The sequence below is a fragment of the Bufo bufo genome, chromosome 5 (assembly GCF_905171765.1).
Source record: "Bufo bufo chromosome 5, aBufBuf1.1, whole genome shotgun sequence".
Classification (NCBI taxonomy): domain Eukaryota; kingdom Metazoa; phylum Chordata; class Amphibia; order Anura; family Bufonidae; genus Bufo; species Bufo bufo.
The window spans coordinates 365,580,118-365,600,381 of NC_053393.1; the positions used below are offsets into that span (position 1 = coordinate 365,580,118).

The window sequence follows — 20,264 nt, forward strand, 5'->3', positions numbered from 1 at the left end:
TGTGGTTAGGTGGACCTTGCCACAGATGGCGTTCCACAGTGCACACTTGATTTTATCGGATACTTGGTTGTGCAGGGAAGGCACGGCTCTCTTGGAGAAGTAGTGGCGGCTGGGAACAACATACTGTGGGACAGCAAGCGACATGAGCTGTTTGAAGCTGTCTGTGTCCACCAGCCTGAATGACAGCATTTTATAGGCCAGTAGTTTAGAAATGCTGGCATTCAGGGCCAGGGATCGAGGGTGGCTAGGTGGGAATTTACGCTTTCTCTCAAATGTTTGTGAGATGGAGAGCTGAACGCTGCCGTGTGACATGGTTGAGATGCTTGGTGACGGAGGTGGTGGTGTTGGTGGTACATCCTCTGTTTGCTGGGCGGAAGGTGCCAACGTTCCTCCAGAGGCGGAGGAAGAGGCCGAGGTGGCAGCAGAAGAGGTAGCAGGGGGAGCCTGAGTGAGTTCCTTGTTTTTAAGGTGTTTACTCCACTGCAGTTCATGCTTTGCATGCAGGTGCCTGGTCATGCAGGTTGTGCTAAGATTCAGAACGTTAATGCCTCGCTTCAGGCTCTGATGGCACAGCGTGCAAACCACTTGGGTCTTGTCGTCAGCACATTGTTTGAAGAACTGCCACGCCAGGGAACTCCTTGAAGCTGCCTTTGGGGTGCTCGGTCCCAGATGGTGGTGGCCAGTAGCAGGCGGACTCTCTTGGCGGCGGGTGTTCTGCTTTTGCCCACTGCTCCCTCTTTTGCTACGCTATTGGCTTGGTCTCACCACTGCCTCTTCCTCCGAACTCTGAAAGTCAGTGGCACGACCTTCATTCCATGTGGGGTCTAGGACCTCCTCGTCCCCTGCATCGTCTTCCATCCAGTTTTCCTCCCTGACCTCCTGTTCAGTCTGCACACTGCAGAAAGACGCAGCAGTTGGCACCTGTGTTTCATCATCAGAGACGTGCTGAGGTGGTATTCCCATGTCCTCATCATCAGGAAACATAAGTAGTTGTGCATCAGTGCATTCTATGTCTTCCACCGCTGGGGAAGGGCTAGGTGGATGCCCTTGGGAAACCCTGCCAGCAGAGTCTTCAAACAGCATAAGAGACTGCTGCATAAGTTGAGGCTCAGACAGTTTCCCTGATATGCATGGGGGTGATGTGTCAGACTGATGGGCTTGGTTTTCAGGCGCCATCTGTGCACTTTCTGCAGAAGACTGGGTGGGAGATAATGTGAACGTGATGGATCCACTGTTGGACACCCAATTGACTAATGCCTGTACCTGCTCAAGCCTTACCATCCTTAGAACGGCATTGGGCCCCACCAAATATCGCTGTAAATTCTGGCGTCTACTGGGACCTGAGGTAGTTGGTACACTAGGACGTGTGACTGTGGCAGAACGGCCACGTCCTCTCCCAGCACCAGAGGGTCCACTAACACCACCACGACCATGTCCCTAACACCACCACGACCATGTCCGCGTCTGCGTCCCTTACGAGATGTTTTCCTCATTGTTACCGTTCACCACAATAATAAAAAAATTATTTGGCCCAATGTATTGAATTCTAATTCAGGCCTTTTTTTACAGGCACCTAACACTATCTGGCTATTTACACTAATACAGGCACAGCAGTAACCACAGATTTAGCTGAATATAAATTGTAGGCCTATTATTTAGGCGGTGGATGACAGGTATACCTTTACGGACAGAATTAGACTTGGAGATGCACGGTAGCGTTTGAAGTTATTGAGAATGACCCTATCCGCACCTTCAATCTAAAATACCCTTTTATGGATATATTTAAACTTGGCCTGATACAGCAGAAACCACCGATTTAGGGAATTGCTAAGTTGGGAATTGTATTTCAACCCAGAACAAAAACTGTGCTTTGGCGGACACTAAATAATTTTACCAGCCACAGCAGTAAACACAGATTTAGCTGAATATAAATTGTAGGCCTATTATTTAGGCGCTGGATGACAGGTATACATTTACGGACAGAATTAGACTTGGAGATGCACGGTAGCGTTTGAAGTTATTGAGAATGACCCTATCCGCACCTTTAATCTAATATACCCTTTTATGAATAGATTTAAACTTGGCCTGATACAGCAGAAACCACTGATTTAGGGAATTGCTAAGTTGGGAATTGTATTTCAACCCAGAAAAAAATATATCCTTTGCCAGACAGCAGACAGTATTACAATTGGCTAGCCACAGCTGAAACACCAGATTTAGGGTACTGCTATTTTGGCAATTGTATATCACCCCTCAATAAAATAGCAAGCACAGCCAAGCCCCTGATGTAGGATATAGCAACAAAAAAAAACACACTATTGATGGTTAAATGTACTTGGTGGCAGCTTGTGCTGGCGCACCACAAGACACAAAATGGCTGCCGATCACCCCAGAAAAAAGTGACTGAAAAACGCTGTGGGCAGCCTTAAAACAGTGAGCAATTAAATAGCAGAGGTTGAATGATACACAGCTGTACATCGATCACTTCAGTAAGTAAATCACTGCCTAATCTGGCCCTAACAGCAGCAGCTGCATCCTATCCCTAGACTGATCAGAGCAGAGTGACGTGCGGCGCTACGTGACTCCAGCTTAAATAGAGGCTGGGTCACATGCTGCACTGGCCAATCACAGCCATGCTAATAGTAGGCATGGCTGTGATGGCCTTTTGGGGCAAGTAGTATGATGCTTGTTGATTGGCTGCTTTGCAAAATTTCAAAAATCGCCAAGAAAGCGCCGAACACCGAACCCGAACTTTTACGAAAACTATACAGTTCAGGTTCGCTCATCCCTATTTGTAGGTATTACTATGTATTATAGAAGTAGAGAAATTGAAACTTGGAAATTTGCTAATTTTTACAAATTTCTGGCAAATTTGGTATTTTTTTATAAATAAAAATATATTTTTTACTCCATTTTGCCAGTGTCATGAAGTACAATATGTGACGAAAAAACAATCTCAGAATGGCCTGGATAAGTCAAAGCATTTTATCACCACTTAAAGTGACACTGGTCAGATTTGCAAAAAATGGCCTGGTCCTTAAGGTGAAATAAGGCGGTGTCCTATAGGGGTTAATACACCCCCCCCCCCCCCCCAAATATATATATTTTTAAAACAATGTAAAATCAACGCAGAACGCCCCCCCCCCCCCCACAAAAAAAATAAAAAACAACTATCAGAATTCACAGCAGAACCGCTACTAGGACGGAGGTGTATTTCCTATTACTACACCTCGTAAATGGCTGTAGTACAATGTAACTTCGCTGCTGAACAGCAATTATGACATATATTTTTCCCTTTTTTTTCCGATTAATACACCCCCCCCAAAAAAATGTAAAACAATGTAAAATCAACGCAGAACAGCTAATAGGACTTACGTATATTTCTTATTAATACACCCCATAAATGGCTGGATCACACAAAACTTGCACCCCAATAACAAGCAAAGTTTGCTAGAATTACTGATGTATCATATAGTGCAAACAACCTAAAAGCAGCAATATAACTCCAATTTGGATCCCCAATAAGTACAGCAAGGTGCAATAGAATTGCTCCTATTACCCAGGCTGTACACTGTCCTATTGCACCCTGTTCTCCTTTTATAGTGTGGATGATGCGCTTTTTCAGTACAATAAAGTCTTTCATAGCACTGTCTCTAGAGCCTGCTGATGTCTCTCCCTTGAAAATGGCTAAATCCAAGATGGCTGAGGCTTTGACATCACAGGGGCTGGATGGCTGCTGATTGGCTGCATGCATGGCATTGTGGGTGATCCCTCGTTCCCAGAGCTCTTTGCTCCATGTCCTAACATGTGCAGCGACCGTTTTAGGAAAAAATGCGATTCGTTACCACGAAGCGTGAGAAAATTTAGCTTCGGTGTGAATCAAATTTTTCCTGAATTTCGGAGCGAATTCTACTTTGTCAACTTCGATTCGCTCATCTCTAATAATTACACATATATTATATATATTCATTACACACTAAATCGATCTATTTCAAGCGTTTATTTCTTTTAACCCCTTCCCGCATTATCACGTACATGTATGTGAGCAATGTGGCTCCTTGCTGCATCCTCACCTTCAGGTACGTGATGGGATCGGGCAGGTGCAGGAGCTGCACCTGCCCGATCCGCAGCACGGGTCCGGCTGTTACTGATAGCCGGGCCCGTGCTGCATCCGCCGGCATCGGTATGTGCGGTGATGCCGGCGGCTTAATCCTTTCACGTGCGGCGGTCAGTGCTGATCACGGCACGTGCGGATTATACAGAGGGAGGGGGCTCCCTCTGACTCCATCACCCCCTGCGCTGTGCTGGCAGGGGGTCGATGGTTGCTAAGGCAGCCCCGATGCCTCACACGGAGCTGCCAGCCTATGGAAGCCCAGGAGATGTATTGTACTGAATTGAAACAGGGATCAAACCCTGAAAAGATGAATTCCCACAATGGGAAAAATATAAAAAGTAAAATAAAGTGGGAAAAAAAGCGTCTTTTTTCCATATAGACTGGCTCTATAAAAGTATCACATGACCTAACCACCCAGGGGAACACTGTCAAAAAAGTAAAACAAAAACTGTGCTAAAAAGAAAATGTTTTTGTCACCTTACATCACTAAGGCTGGGTTCAGACCTGAGCGTATTTGATATGCGCGTTTAACGCGCGTTTTTGTCGCGCGTTTTTATGTGCGTTTTTTGCAATAGTAAACGCGCGTTTGACGCGCGTTTGTGTAATTGACTGCAGTGTCCTATGGCCACAAACGCGCGTCAAAACGCCCCAAAGAAGCTCAAGAACTTGTTTGAGCGTAGGGCGTTTTTCAGCGCGTTAGAACGCGCTGTAAAACGCTCAAGTGAGAACCAGGGCCATAGGGAAGCATTGGTTATATGTATTGAGCGTTTTACAGCGCGTTTGAACGCGCTGTAAAACGCGCTGTAAAACGCGCTGTAAAACGCGCTGTAAAACGCGCTGTAAAACGCGCTGTAAAACGCGCTGTAAAACGCGCTGTAAAACGCTCAAGTGTGAACCCAGCCTAAAAGGGCAACACCAAGCGATCAAAAAGGCACATGCCGCCCAAAATAGTACCAATCTAACCGTCACCTCATCCCGCAAAAAATGAGCCCCTACCTAAAACAATCGCCTAAAAAATAAAAAAAAATATGGCTTTCAGACTATGGAGACACTAAAACATGATTTTTTTTTTGTTTAAAAAATATTAGTTTATAAAATTTGAATAAATATTTTTTTTTTTACATATTAGGTATTGCCACATCCGTAACTACCTGCTCTATAAAAATATCACATTATTTAACCCATCAGGTGAACACCGTTAAAAAAAAAAAAAAAGCGGTGTAAAAAAACATTTTTTTGTCGCCTTACATCACAAAAAGTGTAATACCAAGCGATCAAAAAATTATACCAATCACACTGTCATTTCATTCCACAATAAATGAGACCCTACTTAAGATAATCCTTCAAAAAAAAAAAAAAACTACGGCTCTCAGAATATGGAGACACTAAAACATGATTTATTTTTTTAAAATGCTTTTATTGTGTAAAACTTTAATAAATAATAAAAAGTATACATATTAGTTATCGCCGCGTCTGTAACTATCTGCTCTATAAAAATATCACATGATTTAACCCATCAGATGAACACCGTAAAAAAAAAACGGAAAAAAAAACGGCTTTCAGAATATGGAGACACAAAAAAACAATTCAAAAATGCTTTATTTTGTAAAACTGAAACAAACAACCAAAGTCATATTTGGTATTGTCGCGTCCGTAACAACCTGCTCTATAAAAATACCACATGATCAAACCTGTCAGATGAACATTGTAAATAACAAAAAATAAAAATGGTGCCAAAACAGCAATTTTTTGTTACCTTGCCTAACAAAAAGTGTTATATAAAGCAACCAAAAAGCATATGTACCCTAAAATAGTACCAACAAATTGCCACCTTATCCCGTAGTTTCCAAAATGGGTTTTTATTTTTAGTTTCTACTCTAGGGGGTCTTCAAATGCGACATGGCCCTCCAAAAACCATATGGCATTCCTTTCCTTCTGCGCCTTGCCTTGTGCCCATACAGTAGTTTATGATCACAAATGGGGTGTTTATGTAATCTGCAGAATCAGGGTAATAAATATTGAGTTATGTTTGGCTGTTAACCCTTGCTTTGTTACTGAAAAAAATGGATTAAAATGGAAAATCTGCCAAAAAAGTGAAATCCAGAAATTTCATCTCCATTTTCCTTTAATTCTTGTGTAACACCTAAAGGGTTAACAAAGTTTGTAAAATCAGTTTTGAATACCTTGAGGAGTGTAGTTTCTGTAAAACTGAGTCACTTTTGGGTGGTTTCTATTATTTAAGCCTCACAAAGTGACTTCAGACCTGAACTAGTCCTTAAAAAGTGGGTTTTGGAAATTTTCAGAAAAATTCCAAGCTTTGCTTCTAAACTTATAAGCATTCTAACGTCCCAGGCTGTTACCTTGATTTAAAAATGAAATACAACATTTAATTTCATCTGAAAACAGGACTGTTGTATTTTTGTGTCAAAACACTCATGACTCAGAGATAACGTGAGAAGCGTCTTATCAGGGCTAAGGAGAAAAAAGACTGAACTGTTGTTCAGTGGTCCAAAGTCCTGTTTTCAGATGAAATTAAATGTTGTATTTCATTTTTAAATCAAGGTAACAGCCTGGAGGAAGATTGGAGAGGCACACAGTCTAAGGCCTCATGCACACGACCGTTGTTTTATTCCGTGTCCGTTGTTCCGTTTTTCGTGATTTTTTGCGGACCCATTGACTTTTGTGTTTTGACACAAAAATACAACAGTTGTTGTAACGGGGTTCCGAAGGTGCACTCGGTCCCCCATTACCCGCAGACCTGTTGAGTAGCTTTGGGAATGAGGATCTGTGTTTGACCTCATTCCCAGGGCGGCTTTACTGCTGGGTGGTTCCCTGCTCCTAAGTCTGCCTTGAGTGCCGAGCTGATCACTCGGTGGTCAACTGGTTGGTCTGTCGGTCATGTGACGCTGGCCATGTCACATGACCCTCACTCCCCACTATAAATACAGGCAGCCTGCTAGCCACAGGTTGCCTGTTAATTTTTAGGTTCCTGGCTATTTGTTGGACTACTGAATACTCACCTGATTCCGTTCCCTGACGATCCTTTGCCTGCTCCTCCTGTACTGTGCATCCGTCCTGGTTTTGTGACCTCGGCTCCCACCTGACTACTCTCTTAGGACTCCTCTTGTACTTCTCTACTCTCCTGGTATTTGACCCCGGCTTCTCCTGACCATTCTTTGCTTAACCCTTTGTACTGCGTAGCTCTCTTGGTTCTGACCCGGTCCGTTCATGTTCCGTATTTTGTCTTGTCTGTCTTCCCTGCACGTATCCTAAGTTAGGGACTGTCGTCCAGTTGTCCCCTGTCATCAGGACTCGTGAGGCAAGTAGGCAGGGCCAGGGGTAAGGGTGGAGCGCAGTGGTCACTATCCTTCCCCCTGTGTGTGTGTGGACGTGACTGTTACAGTTGTACTGGATATGTCTTTGTGTAGTGGCTCTTGAAGCACCGACTCAAGCCGCAGTCCACGCCTTGTGAATCTCCCCCAAATTCTTGAATAGCTTTTCTTCACAATCCTTTCAAGGCTGTGGTTATCCCTGTTGCTTGTGCACCTTTTTCTACCACAGTTTACTTCTAATGGCCTCTTGTGGCTTATCCTCCTTGTGGACGGTGTCAATGACTGTCTTCTGGACAACTGTCAAGTCAGCACGAGGGTGTCTAGAACCACGCCTGACTCCGTTATACCCGGGGTCAGGAAATCGCAGCGGTTGGCTGCGCGCTCTATGTAAGATAGGGCTGTTTCCTTATGGTAGTTTTCTGGGTTTGCTTTGCAAACCCTTTTGGCTCACTCAGGGATCTGTAGCTCCTTCTCCTCAGCTGTTCCTTGTCCAGCACTCCCAACCTCCTTATATTCCCCTCTCACACTTCTCTGGTTGCCAGATATAGAGCTTCCTGCCTGGACATCGATTCTGACCCTCTGGAGCTGTGTTGCTGCGTTCTCTGGTTGTTGGTCCAGAACGCTACCCTCCGGATCCCTGTTGGACCTTTGTGGTCTGCTGTGGTCGCCCACCTGGGTGTATGTGTTTGTCTGTATTGTCTGTCCTCTCCCTGGTGTTTCCCTCTTAGTGTCAGTGGTGCGGACTAGCGATCCCACCGGCCCGTTCACTATCTAGGGCTCATCTAGGGCTCATTTTAGGAAAAGCCAGGGTTTAGGCACGTGATCGCCGCACGGGTGAGGAACCCGTCTAGGGACGTCAGGTGCCAGCCGCAAGGTGAGTCAAGGGTCACCACCTTTCCCTCTCCCTTGTGCAGGGCTTTCCCTTTTCCCTCCCTGTGCGTGTCGCCGGTCATTACATTATATCTGGCCCTTATTTTGTGTAGGTAAAAAATAAATAAAATTTTTTACCTACTTAGAATTCAGTATGGATCAAATTGCTGCTCTGTCCAAACAGTTTCATGGCCTGTCTTTGGAGGTGGCAGGATTGAAGGCGTCGGTCCTCCAGCAACAGCAGCAATTACAACTGACCGCAAGCCCAGCGGTTGCTACTGGTAACCAGGTTGTTGCGGAACCCAAGGTCCCTCTCCCTGACAGATTTTCTGGGGGAAGGGACAAGTTTTTGACATTCCGTGAGGCCTGTAAATTATATTTTAAACTGCACCCTTACTCCTCTGGTAATGAAGAACAGCGGGTGGGGGTTGTTATTTCCCTGCTGCAGGGGGACCCGCAGTCCTGGGCGTTCTCTTTACCTACTGATTCCCAGGCTCTTCGGTCAGTGGATGAGTTTTTCGGGGCCTTGGGTCTCATATATGACGACCCTGACCGAGTCTCACTGGCTGAATCAAGATTACAGAGACTCCTACAAGGAGAGCGGCCGGTAGAGGAGTATTGCTCTGACTTCCGTAGGTGGGCTACGGATACCCAATGGAACGACCCGGCTCTCAGGAGTCAGTTCTGCTCTGGGTTATCCGAAAGGGTTAAGGATGCGCTTGCATTATATGAGACCCCCTTTTCCCTTGATGCGGTTATGTCCCTTTCTATCCGAATAGATAGACGCCTTAGGGACAGGTTGAAAAAACCGGAGCCATTGGTAACCCCTCCCAAGCAGCAGTTAGTCTGTACGGACTTAGACGAGCCTATGCAGCTAGGAGGAACTACTCGTCAGGTCCGTCCTCCTGAGGCTCGCCGTAGGCGTGGGGTTTTTTTTTTTTTGTGGGGAGAGGGGTCATTTCATTAATGTCTGTCCTTCTTTCCTCAGAAACAAAAGACCGTCGGAAAACTACTAACCCCAGGCTGTGTGGAGGATGTCAGCCGGGGGGTATACGTTTCCTCCATACGTACATCGCAATTTGTGTTACCAGCGGTTATTGTTTTTGGTGATAAGACGGAGACTATTTCTTTCTTTCTAGACAGTGGAGCAGGGGTAAATTTGATAGATGCCCATTTTGCCCGCACTATGGGTTTGTCTCTCTGTACGCTACAGAGACCTATTCCCATATTCGCTATTGATTCTGCTCCTCTGTCTCAGAGAAACCTCACCCACATTGTTCATAATTTACACCTTCGGGTAGGGGACCACCATAACGAGATGCTTTCATGTTATGTTCTGGAGGGGCTTCCCACTCCGGTAGTACTGGGTCTTCCCTGGTTGGTAGCGCACAATCCAGTGGTGGATTGGCAGGCCAGGGAGATATTGGAGTGGAGTGAGCAGTGCAGAGAAAATTGCTTAAATAGCAATTGCTTAGTCGCCTCCATAACTACCCTACCTACATTTATTTCGGATTTTGAGGACGTTTTTTCTGAAAAGGGTTGTCAGAAGTTACCACCTGATCGTCCTTATGATTGCCCGGTTAACCTTATTCCCGGCACAAAATTACCCAAGACCAGGTTATATAATCTTTTAGGTCCAGAGAGACAAGCCATGAAAGATTATATCTCCGAGAGCTTGGCTAAGGGACACATCAGACCCTCTTCTTCACCCGTGGCTGCAGGGTTTTTCTTCGTTAAAAAGAAAGATGGGGGCCTGCGTCCTTGCCTAGATTTTCGCGAATTAAATCGGATAACCATCCGAGACCCATACACTCTTCCTCTCATTTCTGACCTGTTTAACCAGATTGCGGGTGCTAGGTGGTTCTCCAAACTTGATCTTAGGGGGGCCTACAATCTGATTCGTATTAAGGAGGGGGATGAGTGGAAGACAGCTTTTAACACCCCTGAGGGGCATTATGAAAATCTTGTTATGCCTTTCGGTCTGACCAATGCTCCTGCCGTCTTTCAACATTTCGTTAATGACATTTTTAGTCATCTAATCGGCAGGTTTGTGGTAATATACCTAGATGATATTTGAATTTATTCGTCTGATCTGAGAACACATGAGGTGCATGTCAGACAAGTACTGCAGGTCCTACGGACGAATAAATTATATGCTAAAATTGAAAAATGTGTCTTCGCCGTTCAGGAGATACAATTCCTAGGTTATTTTTTATCTGCTTCAGGTTTCCGTATGGATCCTAGGAAGGTCCAGGCAATTTTAGATTGGGATCTTCCTGAGAATCTCAAAGCACTGCAACGGTTCTTGGGCTTCGCGAATTTCTATAGGAAATTCATTAAAAATTATTCACTTATTGTAAAACCCCTTACTGACATGACTAAGAAGGGGACTGATTTTTCTAAATGGTCTGACGCCGCTAAAGTTGCTTTTTCCTCTCTAAAAGAGAGGTTTACCTCAACACCTGTACTAGTCCAACCTGATGTCTCTCAGCCTTTTATTGTTGAAGTCGATGCGTCAGAGGTGGGAGTGGGGGCGGTGCTGTCTCAGGGTCCGTCTCCTGGCAAATGGCGTCCTTGTGCTTTCTTTTCTAAAAAACTATCTGCAGCAGAAAAGAACTCCGATATTGGCAATAGGGAACTATTAGCTATTAAACTAGTGTTTGAAGAATGGCGTCACTTTTTAGAGGGGGCAGTCCACCCCGTCACTGTGATTACGGACCACAAAAATCTTCTGTACCTCGAATCAGCTAAGCGTCTCACCCCTAGACAAGCTAGCTGGTCGCTATTTTTTACCAGGTTTAACTTTGTGATTACCTATCGTCCCGGGGCAAAGAATACCAAGGCTGATGCACTATCTCGTTGTTTCCCTGGAGGGGGTAATGTGAGTGATCCGGTGCCCATTCTTCAAAGAGGAGTGGTTGTTTCTGCGGTACACTCTGTTCTGGAGGGGAAGGTGTTAGAGGCCCAGGGGGACGCCCCGGTCTCTTGCCCCTCAGAGAAATTGTTTGTACCGTTGAACCTGCGTTTCGAATTATTAAAGGAACATCATAATTCGGCACTTGCTGGGCACCCGGGTAGTAAAGCAACCTTGGAGCTATTGCCTCGTCGTTTTTGGTGGCCAAGGTTGCGTCAGGATGTATTGGATTTTGTGTCTTCTTGTTCTACCTGTGCGTGCGCAAAAGTTTCACATACACGTCCTGCAGGGTCTCTATTACCCCTCATCATTCCCAATAGACCATGGACACATCTGTCAATGGATTTTATCACTGACTTACCTTTGTCTGCAGGTAAAACAGTTATTTTGGTAGTAGTGGACAGGTTTAGCAAAATGGTACACTTCATTGTGTTACCCGCACTACCTAATGCTAAGACTCTTGCTCAGGTATTCGTCAGTGAAATCGTGAAGCTTCACGGGGTCCCCTCCGATGTTGTTTCGGATCGGGGTACCCAGTTTATTTCTAAATTTTGGAAAGCTTTTTGTTCCCGTTTGGGGGTACACTTGTCCTTTTCCTCAGCTTTCCATCCTCAGTCGAATGGACAGACTGAGCGTACCAACCAAAACCTGGAGACATATCTAAGATGTTTTGTGTCTGAAAACCAAGAGTTGTGGTCATCATATTTACCGTTAGGAATCCACTGGCGCATTTCTTGGTGCATATGGTTTTCATCCCCAATTCTGTACTTTCAAAGAGGGGGGGTCTTCTGGGGTTCCCGAAGAGGAACGGTTTTCGTCATCTCTTTCATCGGTATGGCAGAAGGTGCAAGCTAACTTGAAAAATATGGGAGGTAAATACAAATGCATGGCTGATAAGAGATGGTCGCCAGGTCCGGACCTAGGAGTGAATGACTATGTGTGGTTGTCTACTAGGAATATTAAATTGAAGGTTCCCTCTTGGAAACTGGGTCCTAGATTTATTGGTCCTTACAAAATTGTAGCCATCGTCAACCCCGTGGCTTTTCACCTGGAGTTACCTCAGACTTTTAAAATCCATAATGTCTTTCATAAGTCGTTACTCAAGAAATATGTTCCACCTCTAGAACCGTCACCGCTGCCCCCCCCTCCTGTTGTTGTGGATGGTAATCTAGAATTTCAGATATCCAAAATTGTTAATTCTCGTCGGGTCCGCCGCTCTCTTCAATATCTGGTGCATTGGAGAGGTTACGGTCCCGAGGAAAGAATGTGGGTTCCTGCGTCTGAGGTAAACGCCGACAGGCTAGTTCGGGTTTTTCATGCCTCTCATCCTGAGAGACCTGGTCCTGAGTGTCCGGAGGCCCCTCGTAGAGAGGGGGGTACTGTCACGAGGGTGTCTAGAACCACGCCTGACTCCGTTATACCCGGGGTCAGGAAGTCGCAGCGGTTGGCTGCGCGCTCTATGTAAGATAGGGCTGTTTCCTTATGGTAGTTTTCAGGGTTTGCTTTGCAAACCCTTTTGGCTCACTCAGGGATCCGTAGCTCCTTCTCCTCAGCTGTTCCTTGTCCAGCACTCCCAACCTCCTTATATTCCCCTCTCACATTTCTCTGGTTGCCAGATATAGAGCTTCCTGCCTGGACATCTATTCTGACCCTCTGGAGCTGTGTTGCTGCGTTCTCTGGTTGTTGGTCCAGAACGCTACCCTCCGGATCCCTGTTGGACCTTTGTGGTCTGCTGTGGTCGCCCACCTGGGTGTATGTGTTTGTCTGTATTGTCTGTCCTCTCCCTGGTGTTTCCCTCTTAGTGTCAGTGGTGCGGACTAGCGATCCTACCGGCCCTTTCACTATCTAGGGCTCATTTTAGGGAAAGCCAGGGTTTAGGCACGTGATTGCCGCACGGGTGAGGAACCCGTCTAGGGACGTCAGGGCAGTCAGGTGCCAGCCGCAAGGTGAGTCAGGGGTCACCACCTTTCCCTCTCCCTTGTGCAGGGCTTTCCCTTTTCCCTCCCTGTGCGTGTCGCCGGTCATTACAGTGACTTTTGGGTATTCATTAGCTGTAAGCCATAATCATCAACAATAAAAAAAAAATGAACGATTTAAATAGATCACTCTGTGTGTAATGAGTCCATATACTATATGAGTTTCACTTTTTGAATTAAATTACTGAAAGGCTACTTTCACACTAGCGTTAATATTTTGCGGTATTGAGATCCGTCTTAGGGTCTCAATACCGGGAAAAAAAACTCTTCAGTTTTTGTTCCAAAATGCATTCCGTTCCATTCTCATACCGGAGAGAAAACCGCAGCATGCTGCAGTTTGCTTTCCGTTCTGGGATGCGGAGCAGTTTTCTCTGACACAATAGAAAATGGATCCGTCCCCTATTGACTTTCAATGGAGTTCATGATTGATCCATCTTGGCTATGTTAAAGATAATACAACCGGATCCGTTCATAATGGATGCAGACGATTGTATCATCAGTAACTGAACCCTGCTGGATCCAGCAAAAAAACGCTAGTGTGAAAGTAGCCTTATTTATTGAGATGTACTAGTAGAGAGATCTATGTAAAAAAAAATGTAGAAAATAAACATTGCCAAATGAGGCAGTTTTTTTTTTTGTCTGCCTATCAGTTCTGGTGTACATATCTGTTGTGCAAGGTGAATACATTATTTGTCTGCACTGTGAAATTATAATTCTGGAGCATCTTATCATTGAATTCTGTGTTGTGCCATTCCTCTGTTATTTCAATTGGAAATCTTTACATAAATTAACAATCGGGTGTTGCCATTTCCCTTACTACAAAAGGGGCGTCTCCGCACAGTTAGTGTCAGAGTGTGTATGAACACACCCCAATTATCCATTTGTTCATAAATTTGTCGGAGGAATATCAGAGGAACGGCACAAAGCAGTTATAATAAAAGGTGCTTCCGAACTGTTTTATTATATAAGCAGAATTGACCATAAATAACAAATACTCCAAACAAGTGACTTAATATCATAATATCGCTTTAAATGGAACCTCAGGAGCATCATGCTCCCCAAACCATGTGCAGCACGAAATATTGACAGGCTCCCTGCTTGCATACATGTTTAAACTAGTCAGAAACAGGTAGTAGAGTCACAAGGGTGGCTCCCTGTTCTCCTCTCCCTGCCAGGCTCAACTGATCGACTGATCACTCCCTTGTATAGGGAGAAACTTGTCAATCAACCTGAGTCAGAATGGGAGAAACCGGCCAGGAGCCACTCCCATGACTCTTCTCTCCATTCCCAGCTCATTTTTAAACTACGCTTTCTCTGAAATGTTGCAGGATTTCAAACTAAAATCTAGTTATGTGCGACCAGTTATCTCTTTGGCTCCTGACTGGTTAATTTTAAACTATAGACATGTGGCACAAATAGGTTTACAAAACCATGACATCTCTACATGGCATATGTTACTCATTTACGCTTTGATATAACCTCCTATTTGCTTTTCAATCCCTTATAGATGTCACACCTCCGCCACCAGCCCCTTTTGATCACAGAATTGTCTCAGCCAAACATTCTCAGATTAGTAACTTTTACACCGTGGAAAAGACGCACTTGCTTGGCGGGTAAGTCCTTTAACTGCTGTTTCTATATTTCTGAAATACTCTAAACATGAGATGGTTCTTACTGAGTAGAACAGGAGTCCACATCCTTGTAAAACTACAACTCCCAGCGTGCTTCATGCACTTATTTGGGAGTTCTGACAGCAGCCAATCAACTACAGTTCCATCACCGCTGGAGAGGTTGCTGATCCCTGGAGTAGAAGATGCCATGGCACCAGTTATAATCCATGTACACTGCTCAAAAAAATAAAGGGAACACTTAAACAACACAATGTAACTTCAAGTCAATCACACTTCTGTGAAATCAAACTGTCCACTTAGGAAGCAACACTGAGTGACAATCAATTTCACATGCTGTTGTGCAAATGGGATAGACAACAGGTGGAAATTATAGGCAATTAGCAAGACACCCGCAATAAAGGAGTGGTTCTGCAGGTGGTGACCACAGACCACTTCTCAGTTCCTATGCTTCTTGGCTGATGTTTTGGTCACTTTTGAATGCTGGTGGTGCTTTCACTCTAGTGGTAGCATGAGACGGAGTCTACAACCCACACAAGTGGTTCAGGTAGTGCAGCTTATCCAGGATGGCACATCAATGCGAGCTGTGGCAAGAAGGTTTGCTGTGTCTGTCAGCGTAGTGTCCAGAGCATGGAGGCGCTACCAGGAGACAGGCCAGTACATCAGGAGACGTGGAGGAGGCCATAGGAGGGCAACAACCCAGCAGCAGGACCGCTACCTCCGCCTTTGTGCAAGGAGGAACAGGAGGAGCACTGCCAGAGCCCTGCAAAATGACCTCCAGCAGGCCACAAATGTGCATGTGTCTGCTAAAACGGTCAGAAACAGACTCCATGAGGGTGATATGAGGGCCCGACGTCCACAGGTGGGGGTTGTGCTTACAGCCCAACACCGTGCAGGACGTTTGGCATTTGCCAGAGAACACCAAGATTGGCAAATTCGCCACTGGCGCCCTGTGCTCTTCACAGATGAAAGCAGGTTCACACTGAGCACATGTGACAGATGTGACAGAGTCTCGAGACACCGTGGAGAACGTTCTTCTGCCTGCAACATCCTCCAGCATGACCGGTTTGGTATTGGGTCAGTAATGGTGTGGGGTGGCATTTCTTTGGAGGGTCGCACAGCCCTCCATGTGCTCGCCAGAGGTAGCCTGACTGCCATTAGGTACCGAGATGAGATCCTCAGACCCCTTGTGAGACCATATGCTGGTGCGGTTGGCCCTGGGTTCCTCCTATTGCAAGACAATGCTAGACCTCATGTGGCTGGAGTGTGTCAGCAGTTCCTGCAAGACGAAGGCATTGATGCTATGGACTGGCCCGTCCGTTCCCCAGACCTGAATCCAATTGAGCACATCTGGGACATCATGTCTCGCTCTATCCACCAACGTCACGTTGCACCACAGACTGTCCAGGAGTTGGCAGATGCTTTAGTCCAGGTCTGGGAGGAGATCCCTCAGGAGACTGTCCGCCACCTCATCAGGAGCATGCACAGGCATTGTAGGGAGGTCATACAGGCACGTGGACGCCACACACACTACTGAGCCTCATTTTGACTTGTTTTAAGGACATTACATCAAAGTTGGATCAGCCTGTAGTGTGTTTTTCCACTTTAATTTTGAGTGTGACTCCAAATCCAGACCTCCATGGGTTGAAAAATTTGATTTCCATTTTTTTTATTTTTGTGTGATTTTGTTGTCAGCACATTCAACTATGTAAAGAACAAAGTATTTCAGAAGAATATTTAATTAATTCAGATCTAGGATGTGTTATTTTTGTGTTCCCTTTATTTTTTTGAGCAGTGTACTATGTGTGATTTCTGTAATTGTGCTTTCTGCTTGGTGTTTTATCAAATCTCAATATAAAGTATTGCTTTCATTTGTAGTGGGAGATTTGGACAAGTGCACAGATGTGTAGAGAAAACCTCAGGGCTTGCCCTCGCAGCAAAAATCATCAAAGTCAGAGGACATAAAGAAAAGGTATGCAACATTTATGACTTTCTCGCATTATGCCCTACAGTGTAAATTCTTTAGTGAAGAACAATCTAAAGCAAGTTAGCAGCTATATGCGCCTTATGATATGTCATTTTCAATGTGCTTCTTTAATTGGGAAATTTCCATCCAGAGACAATCAGGAATTTTTGTTTGCCATTAGATTGCATTTCTTCGGAAATATTCACCTCTATAAGCAGTGCTTGTAGAGTAGGATATACAGTGTCTGGCTATGCGGCCCCTCTACAGAAGCACACTGAGACTATATACTAGAGAGCTGTAAGGCTTGTCTGCATTGTTGTACAGGTTCTATGCACATGCCTCTGCCATTTACAGAATATAAAACTCAGTTTGTAAAAGTTAAGAATCTTCAGGATGAAAGTCCTGTACCTTACTATCTCCGGAACTCCCAGAGAAATTAATGGAGCGGCCGCATACATGCCCAAACTAGCGCTCCGTTCATTTTGGGGCGCTCCACGGGGTATGGGGCCCTAATGATTGGTAGAGGTCCCAGCGGCAGGACCCCCACCGATATAATATCTATCCCCTATCTTGTGAAAGACAACTTAAATCATCCACAAGATGGCAACTGGCCAACTTGTGGCAGGGTTTTTGACTTCCAAGGCATAGACAATGCGACTCTGTATATACAGCAACATACAGTATGTCTGCAATTTGTAGACCTGGAAACTCCTATGCTGTAAAACTGGCAACAGTATATGGAAAAGATTGCTGCATGTACCCAGTGACCTAGATGTTGTTGAAGAAATCACTTTGTGTGTGCCTTTTCATGTTATGCATGACCACAACTTTTAAGATGACGGCGATATTACAGAATAATTTAACCGTTATTTACAGGAAGAAGTGAAAAATGAGATACAAGTCATGAACCAGCTGAATCACACTAACCTCATCCAATTATATGATGCCTTTGAGTCCCGAAATGACATTGTTCTTGTGATGGAATAGTAGGTGCTATTATGTTTTATATGTTTGCTGCATACAATTCACAATCATTTTTGTCACCAGTTGACCGTCCTTCAGTTGCCATTGGTATCGTCTACAATAATTAGAAATGAGCAAGTTAATTCAACATGAAAAAAATATAGCAATCTGGACTCCTTATCTGCAGTACAACTCATGTATCACTGTAGATAATAGTCCAAAATTGGGGTCACAGATTCCCTTTAAAGTGCTAGAAGAGGGTTGGATACAGACCAACCAGGGTGCTTTCGATTCGTGCTTAATTAATTTGGACCAAATTTAATCTGACGGATGATTTGATCGAAACGGACTTGAAACAAGTTTCAGGAAATTTGCTTATCTCTGTACTTACCGAGTGTGAACAGTGTGGAAGATGACATACTCTATAGTGTAAAATCTGTGTAAGTTAATTATTAAAGTTACTCATCTAAACAATTTAAGAGGTTCTCTGGACCTGTACATAAAAAGCTTCTTTCAGCTAACCTATGGAGAGAAGACACTTTGCGAAGTACTTAGGCCTGTTTCACACTTGCGTTGTTGTTTTCCGGTATTGAGATCTGGCAAAGGATCTTAAAACTGGGGAAAAAACGGTTCTGTTTAGTCCTAATGCATTCTGAATGGAAATAAATCCATTCAGGATGCATCAGGATGCCTTCCGTTTCATCAGCATTCTGTTTTTGCTGCAAGCTGTGGTTTTGTGTCCAGTCACAAACCGGATCCGTCAGTAAAAGCAGTGTATGTCAATGGTGACAAATCAGTTTTTTAAGATCCTAAAAAAACAGATCCGCCACCCATTGACTTTCAATGTATTTAGTGACAGATCCGGTTTGTTCCGTTTTGATTTCACACAACCGCATCGTAATGGAACGGATGCATACTGATTTGCAAAATCAAAAAGAATCTGTTTAATTCCGGCTTTGAGATCCTATGCTGGATCTCAAAACCAGAATTAGCAACACAAGTGTGAACCAGGCCTTAACCTTCCATGCTCTGCCGGTTCTATGATCCTGGCTGCAAGGAGTTTAATATCATCTCTGTTGTTTTCTTCTATTACCCAAAACGCTCCTATTTTTAAGTGGAAGCTTCACAGTCATAAACATATATGAAGGTAGAACTCTACTATCATATTAAAGGGGGTTCTCATATTTATGGCCTATCCTCAGGTTAGATCATCAATATGAGTTTGGCAAGGGTCCAACTCTCAGCTCCCCCGCCAATGAGCTGTTTGAGGAGGCTACAGCTCTCACCCAAGCTCCAGTGAGTGCTGCTGCCTCCTTACAGCTCACCAAGCACAGCGCCGTTCATTGGATAGCAGCTGTGGTTGGTATTGCAGCTCAGCCCCATTTTCTTGAATGGGACTGAGCTGCACCTAGGCCACGTGACCAATGAACATTACATCACATGGCCTAGGAGGAGGTCTAAGCACTCGGGAATGCTACGGTCTCTTCTTACAGCCTATTGGTGGGGGTGCCGGATGTCAGACTCCCATCAAGTTGATATTACTGACCTATTCCTGAGGATAGACCCTCAGTATCAAAATCATGGAGAACCCCTTTAACTGTATGTTAATGTGTAAGTAGTATGTGTAGTTTGCATGAAATGCCTTTGTCATATATTCATGTGGATTATATCCTGTTTCAACAGTGTAGATGGTGGAGAATTATTTGACAGAATTATTGATGAGAATTGCACCCTCTCGGAAGTGGACACAATATTATTTATAAAGCAAATCTGTGAAGGGATTCAGTACATGCATCAAATGTACATCATACACTTGGATCTTAAGGTATTATCAATGTAACCACGCATACATGTAGGTACCTTGTTACTGCTTGAGAGTACCTAGTATGTACGCAAATTTGTGTCCTTTATGTGGGGTACAGTATACAGTATATACAGTAGTATAAGGCATGTTTGTATATTATTCAGATAACAGTAATCTCCATAAGTACTATCCTTCTTATTATTATTAATATTAGGGATGAGCAAATTTCCTCTTTTGAAATTTGTTTTCGGTTCGGGTTGTGGTATAATGTGAATTGCGTTATGGATTCCGTTACCACGGACCATAACGTAATTCCATGACGGAATGCATAATGGAATGCCTTTAGAGGCATCCCTAATTATTGCTCATCCCTAATTATTATATAATATGTAAGAACATTCATACTATAACTAAGATAAAATTTGCAATACAATCTCAAAGTCAATTGCATCTTTACACTTTTAACAACTTTACTTCTTATTTAATTTCAGCCAGAGAACATTATGTGTGTGAGTCGAGCAGATTACCAGATCAAAATTATTGATTTTGGCTTGGCTAGAAGGTAAATATTTGAGCATAAGATAAGAAAATGTGGACCGATGGGAATGCTGGGTTTCTGACCCCCAATGATCTGATATTGATGATCTATGTAGAGGCTAGTGATATGTTTATTGCCCCATAAATGTGACGCGTTGCG

At 44.3% G+C, this 20,264-nt stretch overlaps 1 protein-coding gene across 2 annotated transcripts in view; it reads left to right on the forward strand.

Annotated features, from left to right (window-relative positions):
• MYLK4 (myosin light chain kinase family member 4) overlaps window positions 1-20,264 on the forward strand; it is a 260,581-nt gene that overhangs the window by 201,963 nt on the left and 38,354 nt on the right. For both annotated transcript variants that reach the window (XM_040431984.1, XM_040431983.1), the window contains exons 6-10: window positions 14,714-14,819; window positions 16,713-16,806; window positions 17,677-17,786; window positions 19,447-19,588; window positions 20,059-20,129. In XM_040431984.1, coding sequence (XP_040287918.1) covers window positions 14,714-14,819; window positions 16,713-16,806; window positions 17,677-17,786; window positions 19,447-19,588; window positions 20,059-20,129 — 523 coding nt within the window. The remainder of the gene's footprint in view (window positions 1-14,713; window positions 14,820-16,712; window positions 16,807-17,676; window positions 17,787-19,446; window positions 19,589-20,058; window positions 20,130-20,264) is intronic.